At 41.7% G+C, this 12,490-nt stretch overlaps 1 protein-coding gene across 3 annotated transcripts in view; it reads left to right on the top strand.

Annotated features, from left to right (window-relative positions):
* PPP2R5C (protein phosphatase 2, regulatory subunit B', gamma) overlaps positions 1-12,490 on the top strand; it is a 170,539-nt gene that overhangs the window by 43,612 nt on the left and 114,437 nt on the right. For 2 of the 3 annotated variants that reach the window (XM_011951452.1, XM_011951451.1), the window contains exon 1: positions 6,466-6,697. The exons of the other annotated variant lie outside the window; for it this stretch is intronic. In XM_011951452.1, the coding sequence (XP_011806842.1) occupies positions 6,604-6,697 (94 nt within the window). In that variant the 5' untranslated portion in view covers positions 6,466-6,603. Of the gene's footprint in view, positions 1-6,465; positions 6,698-12,490 lie in introns of those variants that run through there. 3 annotated transcript variants of the gene reach the window in all.

Here is a 12,490-nt window from a genome sequence, read left to right as displayed (position 1 = left end):
AATGAAACTAGACCCCTCTGTCACTGTATACAAAAATCAAATCAAAATGGATTAAAGAAATCTAAGACCTCGGCTGGGTGCAGTGGCTCACACCTGTAATCCCAGCACTTTGGGAGGCTGAGGCGGGCGGATCACGAGGTCAGGAGATCGAGATCATCCTGGCTAACATGGTGAAACCCCATCCCTGCTAAAAATTCAAAAAATTAGCCGGGCATTGTGGCGGGCACCTGTAGTCCCAGCTACTCGGGAGGCTGAGGCAGGAGAACTGCTTGAACCTGGGAGGTGGAGGTTGCAGGTGAGCGGAGATCACACCACTGCACTCCAGCCTGGGCGACAAGAGCAAGACTGTCTCTCAAAAAAAAAAAAAAAAAAAAAAATCTGAGACCTCAGACTGTGACACTGCGACAGGAAAACATTGGGGAAAATCTGCAGGACGTTGGTCTAGGCACAAATTCCTTGAGCAATACCCCAGAAGCACAGGCAGCCAAAGCAAACAGGGACAAATGGGATCACATCAGGCTAAAAAAGCTTCTGCACAGCAAAGGATGCAATCAGTAAAGTGAAGAGATGACCCACAGAATGGGAGAAAATATTTGCAAACTACCCATCTGACAAGGGATTAATAACTAGAATATATAAGGAGCTCAAACAACTCTATAGGAAAAAAATTAATAATCTGATCAAAAGATGGGCAAAAGATTTGAGTAGACATTTCTCAGAAGACAGACAAATGTCAAACAGGCATATGAAAAGGTGCTCAACATCACTGATCATTAGAGAAATGCAAATGAAAACCACAATGAGATACTATCTCATACCAGTTAAAATGGCTTATCCAAAAGACAAGCAATAACAAATGCTGGAGAGGATGTGGGGAAAAGGGAACCCTCCTACAGTGTTGTTAGGAATATAAATTAGTACAACCACTATAAAGAACAGTTTGGATGTTGCTTAAACAAGTAGAATTGAGCTATCATATATTCAGCAGTCCCACTGCTGGGCACCTACCCCAAAGAAAGAAAATCAGTATATCAAAGAGATATCTGGACTCCTATGTTTGTCGCAGCACTGTTGACAATAGCTAAGGTTTGGAAGCAACCTAAGTGCCCATCAACAGATGAATGAATAAAAAAAATATGGTATATATACACAATGGAGTACTATTCAGCCATGAAAAAGAATGAGATGCAATCATTTGCAACAACATGGATGGAACTGGAGATCTTTATGTTAAGTGAAATAAGCCAAGTACAGAAAGACAAACATCACATGTTCTCACATATTCATGGGATCTAAAATCAAAACAATTGAACTCACGGACATAGAGTGTAGAAGAATGGTTACCAGAGACTGGGAGGGGTAGTGGGGGGGTGGGGGGGGATGGTCAATGGGTACAAAAAAAGTTAGAATAAATAAGACCCACTTGATAGCACAACAGGGTGATTATAGTCAACAATAACTTAATTGTACATTTTAAAATAATATTAAGAATGTAATTAGATTGTTTGTAACTCAAAGGATAAATGCTTGAGGGGATGAATACCCCATTCCCATTCTCCATGATGTGCTTATTTCACATTGGATGCCTGTATCAAAACATCTCATGTGTCTCTTAAATATATACACCTACTATGTACCCACAGAAATTAAAAATAAGTTTTAAAAAGTAAGTGTTAATGTCCTCATGGAGAAATTGGAACTGTTGCTGTGCACTGTTTTTGTTTTTTAGGGTTTGTTTGTTTGTTTGAGACAGAGTCTGGCTCTGTCACCCAGGCCGGAGTGCAGTGATATGATCTTGGCTCACTGCAAGCTCTGCCTCCCGGGTTCACGCCATTCTCCTGCCTCAGCCTCCCGAGTAGCTGGGACTACAGGCATGCACCACCAGGCCTGGCTAATTTTTGTACTTTTAGTAGAGATGGGGTTTTGCCATGTTGGCCAGGCTGGTCTCGAACTCTTGACCTCAAGCGATCTGCCTGCCTCAGCCTCCCAAAGAAAGTGCTGGGATTACAGGTGTGAGCCACCACGCCCGGCCCTATGCACTGTCAGTGGGAATGTGAAATGGTGCAGCCACTGTGGAAAACAGTATGGCAGTTCTTCCAAATATTACACATATACCTTGCAACTATGTATGGCTATTATGCATCAATTAAAAATAAATAAAAAATAGAATGGGAAAAAAATAAAACTAGAACTGCCATATGATCCAGCAATTTCACTTCTTGGGTATACACCCAAAATAACTGAAAACAGAGGCATGAGCAGATACTTGTAGCCCCACGTTCATGGCAGCATTATTCACAGTTGACAAAAGGTGGAAGCAACCTAAATGTCCGTAAACGGAAGAGTGAATGAACAACTTCAGGGTATGCCAGTGGAATGTCACTCAGCCCTGTAAAGGAAAGAAATTCTAGCACTTGCTACAACATGGATGAACCTTGCGGACATTATGCTAAGTGAAGTAAGCCAGTCCCAAAAGGACAAATGCTATAAGATCCCCTTATGTGAAGTACCAAGAGTAGACAAGTTCATAGAGACTGAAAATAGAGTGATGGTTGCCAGCACTGGAAGGAGGGGAAATGGAAAGTTCCTGTTTAATGGGGACAGAGTGTCCGTTTTGCAAGATGAAGAGTTATGTGGATGGATGGTAGTGAGGGTTGCAAGACGCTGTGAATGTGCTTAATGCCACTGAACTGTATGCTGAAAACAGTTCAGATGGTAAATTCTGCGTTGATGTGTATTTTAGCACAATTTTTTTATTTTTTTGTTTTTATTTTACTTTAAGTCCTGGAGTACATGTGCAGAACGTGCAGGTTTGGTACACAGGTATACATGTGCCATGGTGGTTTGCTGCACCTATCAATCCGTCATCTAGGTTTTAAGCCCCGCATGCATTAGATATTTGTCCAAATGCTCTCCCATCCCTTGCCCCCCACCCCCCAACAGGCCCTGGTGTGTAGTGTTCCCCTCCCTGTGTCCATGTGTTCTCCTTGTTCAGCTCCCACTTACGAGTGAGAACATGCAGTGTTTGGTTTTCTGTTCCTGTGTTAGTTTGCTGAGAATGATGGCTTCCAGTTTCATCCATGTCTCTACAAAAGACATGAACTCATTCTTTTTTATGGCTGCATAGTATTCCATGGTGTATATGTGCCACATTTTCTTTATCCAGTCTATCATTGATGGGCATTTGGCTTGGTTCCAAGTCTTTGCTGTTGTAAATAGTGGCACAATTTTTAGACGATTGTTTTTTAATCCATTATAATATTAACTCCTTGTATTTATAGCATTTTATTTCCTTTTGCTTGCTTTTGGAGAGAACATACAGAAATTTGTGATTTTAAGGCCGGGCATGGTGGCTCACACCTGCAATCACAGCACTTTGGGAGGCTGAGGCCGGAGGATCACTTGAGCCCAGGAGTTAAAGACTATTCTGGGCAACATAGTAGAGACCTCATCTCTATTGAAAATGAAAAAAATGAGCAGGTGTGGTGACACAAGCCTGTGGTCCCAACTCTGCAGGAGGCTGAGGCAGGAGGATCACTTGGGCCCACAAGGTCGAGGCTGCAGTGAGCAGAGATCATACCACTTCACTCCAGCCTGGGTGACAGAGCAAGACCCTGCCTCCAGAAAAACAAACCACAGAAATTTGTCATTTTTAATACGAGCACTATTCCTGAGGGGTTTGTTCAGAAGTATTTAAATGTTCTTTTTTTGCTTGAGAATTGATTATTCACTTTCCCTTTCTTCTAAAAGTTACAGGGATTTGGGGGTGGTGGTTTTGATTGATTTTTATTTAACTGTTTAAGCCATCTCAAATTTTATTTTGGTGTGATGTGAAAACACTTAAATTGACTTTTTTCTGCATATAGTTAATCAGTTGTCTGCCCCAAGATTGCCAAGCAATTATCTAATTCTTCCCCTTCCACTGATTTGAGATACACTCTTTATTATATTACATTTGTGTCAACATATTTCTCAGTTTGGGGCTGTGGCTTCTGTTCCATTAATCTGCCTCTTTTGCCCCATCACACTGTCATTAATTCATACAGCTTTATAGTTGGTAGGACTAGCCTTTCTCATTAGTAGTGTTCTCATTCTTCTTGTTCTTTTATTTTTTGCAGGTGAACTTTCGAATACTTTTGCTAAGTACCTGGAAAAATAGAGGCCCACCAGAATTTTAATTGGAAATACTTTAAACCTGTAGATCAGTTTGGGGGAAAATTATCAGCATAGCTGCAGTATTTATATTTTTATATTTCCAATTCAGAAGTATACCTTACCTTTATTCAAGTCTTCTTTTCTTCCCTCATATTATTTGTTTGTTTATTTCTATCTTAGAGTCTGTTTTATCAGTGATGGCCAGATCAGCCTTGGAGTTCTTTAAAGAACTACGTACATGCATAGGGTTTCAAAAGAGCGTGGGGTAAATCACTAATAAAAGCGAGATCCTTTGATCTGAGATCATTAGGAAAAATACATCAAAAAGTGTCTTCACTGTTTCTTTGACTGCTATTCCATATATTATATATAAAGCTCTTAGGAGCCTTTCCCCCTTATTTCTGTATTCCCACTCATCAGCACAGTCATAGGCTAGGCACATTTTTTCATCTTATCTCATATGAAATATTAAATCACTGGAGAGCAGGTCTCTGTCTCTTTAAAGCCCAGATCTTCAATAAGCATCTGCTCCTGGGCTCCTTCCTGAGCCACTGAACGCCTAGTTCCTAATTGTGTCTGAGTTCATCTGGCATCACTCGGAGGAGGAGGAGGAGGAGGAGGAGAAGGCTGGGGTGTGTGGCAGTGAGAGCCATCAACACTGCTTCGTAGTGGTCGTTGGTGATCGGTGGCCGTCCCCTCCAGACAGACAACCCACAGGTCAGCAGTGAAGGCCCAGAGGCAGGAGGGCAGCTAAGATCTAAATTCCTGTTACCCAACTGAAAGCACGTGCTCTTTAAAAAAAATAATAATAATTCTGCTGTTCAGATAGCAGCGAAGCCAGGGCAGGTGTGAGGCCAGCAGGCTGCTCAGGTGGTGCGTGCCCACTGCCCACATGTGTCAGAAATCACATCATCTCCTGGCCAGCTATGGAATCCAGCAGTGTCTTGTCAGCTCTGGGGAAAGAGGGGGAAGAGAGGGATTTGGTTTGCTTTTATCTATTTATTTATTTTAATTGCTATTGATACACATAATAAAAGCTACATTCTTATGAGAGAGGACTTGATTAGCAGCCCTGAAGGGTGGTGGCAGTTCCCTTACTCATTGGATGTACCTGGCACTAAACCCTCAGCTGGAACTGCGAGCCCTAGCTGTGTTACAGGTGTTTCTTACTCTACTATGAATTATGTTTAGGAACTAAAGGGCTTTTTTATCGTTCACAAGTGGGGGAAAAGAGCAGAGGAGCTGTGTGAGAGACTATTAAAAATGAGTTTGGACAAAGTTTCTTGTTGGTGTGAAGACAGGAGGAATTTTTTTCAGTTCTACCTGCCAAAGAGGCTTTTCTTATAGTTTGTTTTCATTTGGAACTACTAATAACACTGATTTTTGTAGGGAATCATCTCACCACACCCCCTCATGGGATCCTGCAATACTCCAATTCAGAAATAATGTTTTTCTCCTTGGAATAGCTTTTTACATTAAGCTTATTTGAAGATAGAAAACTAAGATCCGAATAGTAGCTTTTAATAGCCCCATAAAAATAAGTGAAATATCTTTAATTTTAAATTTGAACAATATCTAAAACTTAAAAAGTATTTAATATGTCAGTATCTTTGCAATACAAAAATAAACACACTGAATTTCATTTTATGCCTTTTTACTCCCAAGACCAGGTGATACAAATATTTCAATTTGTGTCACTTTCTAGCCGTCGAATTTATAAAACAGCTTTCATTTTCTATGTAAGTTTTTAAGCTTAATTTTTTCAGGAAAAAAATAGATCTCAAGAAAAAAAGTGTTTGGGATCATAAGTTAATAACTTGTCCTATTGGTAAAGGAAGTTGAATAAGAGTCCAAACTAATGGATTAGAATTGTGTAATATTTGATTAGCCATTTGTTAAAAAACAAAACGAAACAAAACAAACGCTGAATTGCCAGAATCCTACGTAAGATGCAGATATTAATTAGAACTAGCAAGTCGAAGTTGCACAGGTGGGTATAAAATGAATTTGGGATTCCTAACTGGGAAATGCTGAAGTTCACGCAGACGTATACACACACTTTTTTTTTTTTTTTTTTTTTTTTTGGTAGCTCCCTCGGAATCATTTGTTTACAGTCTGGCCAGGGTTGTGGCCTCCAGTACTTCCCCTAAGAGATGGGATCTTTGCCTAAAAGTTACTGAGAAACGAAGGCTGCAAAAAGCCGGAAAATGTCCAAGCTTTTAATGCACACTGACAGCCAAACAGAACGCTCTTTCCGTTTGCAGTTTTTTTTAGTGTCATTTTAAGTTGCAGCTTCCGGCCAATCAGCGCGCTTCATGCCTGCTGACATCACGAACCAGCCAGTTCCCTCCAGCTGCAGAGAGCTTCAGTTTGCCTTTTTTTTTTAAACTAAAATGGAGGCTGGTTTCTTGCCTTAAGGAGCCCATTGCCTTTCCCGCTGAAGTCTAGATGTTGACATGTAATAAAGCGGGCAGCAGGATGGTGGTGGATGCGGCCAACTCCAATGGGCCTTTCCAGCCCGTGGCCCTTCTCCATATTCGAGGTAAGTTATTGTGTGTTTCACTGAATCGGAACCTTCCGTGGGTAGTTAATAAATGGCTATTGTGCTTCAGATAAGAAAAGCAGGAAGTCCTTTCCAGCAGAATTCACCCCATTTCGCTGCAGACTGAAGCAGAGGAGGTTGGGTGTGTCACTGCAGTTTGGCATTTTACGAACTACTTACAGAATTTGAGGCTTGAAAGAGGCCTTGCATGCATAGTTCAAAGCTGGTTTTTCTGCTTTCTGCTCGCTCTCCCATCCCCCTTTCAAAGCTGTGCTGATGTCAAAGGATGTGAAGTCACTGCCCAGGGAAGGTATTGGGTGGGGGTAGGAAGGAGAGGCGGGCCCGTCGCGCCTGGCCAAGTTGTCCGTGCGCAGAGTTTCTGTTACATCTGTGTTGCTTAATGCTGCAAAGGTGTTGTCGAGCACACATCTCAGAATTAAAGATGAATTGCAGTCAGAAAATATGCACAATTGATTGGAAAAGAACTTCCTTTAAAAGGATTGTTTTCATTCTTGCCGTTGGAGCCTGAGAGAGAAATATGCTCCACTTTGAAATACTGAAATCTGTCCTGGGTCATCATTTTTGAAATGTTAGCGTTTTTGTGGAATATTAGGAAATATTTTGCATTTAAATAGGCTCTGTATTGCCATTTGACTTTTAAAATGTTAAATGGCAACAAGTTTTCAAGGTATATGGAGATCACTATTAATAATTACAGTTTGCCTCTTTTTATGCATATTTTGGTTTCAAAACCGAGCCTAAAAGCACAGCTACTCTAGTAATTAATAGTGGTTATATTGAACCACAGGCATCAGGGTAGTAGCCTACTTATTCTTGGTATTTTAAGATCTGTGAATTTTTTTTGGTCATAATTGAGTGAAATAGAAAAATGATTTTAAGTTTCATCAGATCACTTTAGAATTTATAGTATCAGAGCTGTGCCTCAACAAAACTGTTTTCTCAGAATCTCTTTTAAGGACATGTTTAAGGAAGGGTGGGAGCAAGATTTCTGGGTGACTAATAATCTCTCTGACTAAAATGCCAGACCAGACTTTTCAGATAGCAGGGTGTACCCAGGCACATGCATACCCAATCTACTGGAATAAAATGGGTGGTGCTTTTCTCTCCACACCATCTTTCATGAAGGTGGAAACCAGCATTCAATGACCACATTGTAGGAGAGGCTGTGAATTTATTGTTTTTGTAGCGCACCCAGTAAAAAGCAAAGGTTGCCTATAGGTAACATTCAGGTATTTTAGCTGCAAGAACCAAATGGGCAAGAATAAAATGTAATTGTTTGGATTTAAGTTAAATAGTTTTTGTTTGTTTTTTGGGAGACAGGGTCTCACTCTGTCACCCAGGCTGGAGTACAGTGGTATGATCACAGCTCACTGCAGCCTCCACCTCCCGAGCTCAGCTGATTTCCCCCACCTCAGTTTCCTGAGTAGCTGAGACTTCAGGCACGCACCACCATGCCCAGCTAATTTTTTAATATTTTTTGTAGAGATGGGGTTTCGCCATGTTGCCCAGGTTGGTCTTGAATTCCTGGGCTCAAGCGATCCTCCCACCTCAGCCTCCCAAAGTGCTGGGATTACATGTAAGAGCCACTGTACCCGGCCAAGTTAGTTCTTAAAAACGAACTAGTTAACAGTAAGGTAAATTGACTGTATATAAAATGTAAATTTTTATACTTTTAAGGTATCCACTTATAAATAACATAAATCTTTTTGGTTTGTGTTTTCTGGTTTTTATTTGATGCCTAATATACTACTCAGTTTTTGAATTATGAACTTATTCTGAAATAGAATCATGTCATGTTGTATCTTGAACCACATTTCTTTTTCTTTTTCTTTTTTTTTTTTTAATTCCAAGACCTTATTATGGCCAGTTTGGATTTGGTGCTGTTGGTTGGGTGGTTTGTTGCTTGCTGTATAATTGTGGAGGGAAAAAGTAGTGAAATGTATTAGCCTGAAAGAGACTTGCATTTTTGATAACCTTTGGAGACTTAAGACTAACTTCTGACTCAAACAGTGGGAGTGATTTCTAACTTCAAAATTTGAAGAGCGCTTGACTTACTCATAAAGACATTGTGGAGCAAGCATGTTAACGTGAGAGTTAGCAAAATTTGATTTATTTATTGGGCCCTAAGAGTCTTAGCTTAACATCCATTGAGCAGCTCCTGTGTGCCAAGTGCTGAGGATCATTGAAGTGATTAAGTCGCAGCCCCTGTACCAAAGGAGTGAATGGTTACATGGAGAGGCCCAGCCTAGGAGCTCTGCCACGAGAGGGCTAGAGCAAGAACGCACCGGCAGGGTGCCCGGGAGAGCAGGGGCTGGTGTCCTGATGCCGGGAGCAGAAGGAACCGAGGAGGGCTGCGCCCTGGGCTCCCCTGCTCACGCGGATGGGGTAGGGATGCACTGTCCTTCCCGCTTATTTGGGGAGGAGGGTCTTTCCCACTGAAGGAGAAATAACTTACCCAAGGTTACACAGCCTAGAAGTGGTGGAGCCGGAATCCAAACCCAGATTGTTGTGTTGTTTTGTTTTGAATCTTTTTTAAAAAATCATTTTAAAATAGGAATGTTGGCTGCTTGAAGAACATTTTGCTACAGGATCACAATAGTGATGTTTTCCCCAATGCCTTATCATTTATTTGGCTTGGTGGCCTCTTTTTGTGTAACAGTTTTGTACCTTGGGCTCATTTCTTAATCATTTTACAAATATTGATTGATCCATACCACATGCCAGGCAGGGTTCTAATGTGGATATGAGCAGGGGCTATGGCCCAGCTTTCCCAGTTTACCATCCGCCGGGGTGGGGACCAAGTAAGCAAGTAAAATGATCACCTGATTTGTTGTCACGATCGCTTTGACCGTTATGTCTACCAAGTAGTCTGGAGTTTGCGATTAAAATGGCGAATTTGCATATCCTAATAAGTTCAAGTGTGAAAGGGACATATTTTTGAGGGTTAGTGTAAGGCCTTCTGTCTGTAGAAGGAGAGTCACCTGGAAGTTGATGACTGTGAATGTGGCTTGGTGACGTCAATCCTTACTCTCAGCTGTGTCCAGGAGACCTGCCTGCTGTGGTGGAAATGTTCTGTGCTGTCCTCTGCAGCAGCCCCTGGTTAACTGTGACTGCTGAGCACTTAACATGTACAGCTGAGAAAGTGAATTTTTAACTGTAGTTATTGTAAATGTAAGTGGACACACATATCTAGTGACTACGATATTGGACAGCACAGTCCTAGACTGGAATTATTCAACTTTTTTTTGGAAAAGGGCCAGATTGTAAATAGTTTTGGCTTTGTGGGTGAAAGCAGCCGTAGACAGTAAATGAATAGGCATAACTGTGGTCCAATAAAGCTTTATTGACAAATAGGTGACAGGGTGGGTTTGGCCCATGGGCCATAGTTCACCCACCCTGTTCTAGACTGCTCTTTGACTTTTGGAATTGCCTGTTAAGGATAGGAAAGCATGTTTCCTGCAGGCCTTGGGTCTAGTGCCTCCTCCCTATGCTGGGAAGCTGGGCCAGCTGTGATGCTGTGAGGCGTGGTGGGCGGGTCCGCTTCCCACCCTGCAGCGCATGCTCACTTCAGGAGCCAGGTTTAAGGCGGTGACAGCCAAGCCAGAAAGATGGTAATGGCCAGAGAGGAATCACACAATTTTGAGCCTTTCCCAGCTGGCCTTTATTCTGGGCTTCAAGAATGTTATTAACTGCCCTCATCTTGTTCTAGTCGTTAGCAAACTTATCCAGTGGATGAGTCTGTGTTTGAAAGACTCAGGAGTAGCTCCAGCCTGGTGGGATGTTGGAGAATAAATCATTCTTTTGATGGAAACCCATTTTTTCTTGGGAAGTGGAGGTCTAATGGAAAAGTTTATTTTCTCACAAGTACTTCCTGAGTCACCAGTTTGTTGAAGGTCTTCACCTTTCCAATAAAAATTCATTTAAAAACATGCAAGAAGCAAGCATAGAACTCAAACCCCATGGCTTTCATTTCCTGCTGCACTAAATCTGGTGACTTAACCTACATTAATAATAATAACAATAGCTATTATACATAATGCACATGGGTTACTAAATTAGTAACACACCTGCATGGTGTGAAGTCGGTAAGTCCTAATGAGAATGGGTGCCCCCTGTTATCTTTATTCCCTAAAATTAGGAAGGAAAAATGTTTGAATGATGACTAAACAGATTCTTCAAATGATTAAACCCGTGGTTCTCTGAACAGTGCCTCAGCTCAAGATTTTTGCTTCATAAACGTTTATGTACTATGTAACTGTAGCTCTCTGCAAAGTGACCTTATAGAAATACAGCCTTAACCTTAAACCTGTATCTTATCCTGTGTCCAATCCTGTTTCCTATATGTAAAGTTGTTTCTTCTGTATTCCTGGTAGTATGGAAGGTAACCAGAGTAACAGATAACTCTCTGACGAAACGGGTGGGTATGTTTGTGTAAAGTCTGTACACCTTTTTGTTCGTTAAACACACACGCACATTTATGCTCAAACACACTCTCATCCACCTCCCTTATCCATACGCTCTCAATCTCAGAGGCAAAAACAGAAACTTACCATTCAACTTGGGTCTGATGTCTGCTCAGGAGGTTTTGCCTTGCAGCAAAAGCTATCTTCTAAAATTTTTTCATTAAAGTATGTTGTGTAGAGAAATGAAAGAAAAATAAAGGTAAGGTTATTAGTCAAGAATAGGATGTGTGTTTTTAAACCCAGGAAAAGAATAGACAGAAACACAAAGACAAAGTGGTTTGGGATACATCCTAACTTTTGGTTCCACATGTCAAATAAAATTGCAAGGTGGTTCTTTTCGGATCCTACAGCACTTTGCCAATTATGACAAGCTGTTATGAACGCTCATGTACTTCTTCCTCCCAGCACTCCTGCCTGGCAGGTGAGCAGGACAATCCTAGTATTTCTCCTCCCCAAGGTCACCCAGCCTAGATGGCCCAGTCCAGGGCTGTTGGCAGCACCGAGTATGAAGTCCCGAAGCTGCTGCTGGTGGCTGTCCCAGAAGAGAAGCAGCGTGCATTGAGTGACTTCAGTGTGCTGGGTCATGGCTGAAACCCTGTACCTCTGTTCTCTCTCTGAATCTGCCAGCACTGTGAGGCATTATCATCCTACCCCACTCACTGCCACCCCTGCCTTTTTTTTTTCCCCCTGGGAGAAAAAAAGAGAGCCTCTTGCCCAGGGCCACCGAGAATGTAGTGAAACAAGATTTGAGCCTCAGTAGTCTGATAGCAAAGCTCATGTTCTTTGCTCTGCAGACATCAGAGTGTTGAGAGATGCTGGTGGGCGCTCCCACCTCCTAGGTACTTTTTGATTTTTACTGCTTTCTATACAGTGGTAATAGATTTGAGTGTCTGGAGTTCAAAACTCATTTCAGGGTTGAATAGGAGTTTGTTAAAGGTTTACATGCGTATGTTCTTGGTGTGCAGGGAGGAAGTTGATAATCTTCTTACTTGCTGTCCCAGTTCACTTACCAAATCTGCCAGCTAGTAATTGTTGACTTATCTCCTCCACAAAATCAGGAGTATCCTTAGGACAGTCCTGTTGAACTTGTTCTCTGGTGACACTGAGCATTATTCCTAGAATAGAAGCATCAGTTAGTGTCAGTGGATTGAAAATTAAAAGTTATTTCTGAGTGATCACTCAGGAAATAGCTATCTACTATTATTTCTTTTTTGACATGGAGTCTCGCTTTGTCACCCAGGCTGGGGTGCAGTGGTGCAATCTTGGCTCACTGCAACCTCTACCTCCCAGGTTCAAGCCATTCTCCTGC

This window comes from Colobus angolensis, unplaced genomic scaffold (assembly GCF_000951035.1).
Source record: "Colobus angolensis palliatus isolate OR3802 unplaced genomic scaffold, Cang.pa_1.0 Scaffold32, whole genome shotgun sequence".
Taxonomy (NCBI): Eukaryota; Metazoa; Chordata; class Mammalia; order Primates; family Cercopithecidae; genus Colobus; species Colobus angolensis.
The sequence above is the reverse complement of the archived record's forward strand: the minus strand, read 5'-3'. Positions and strand labels throughout refer to the sequence as shown.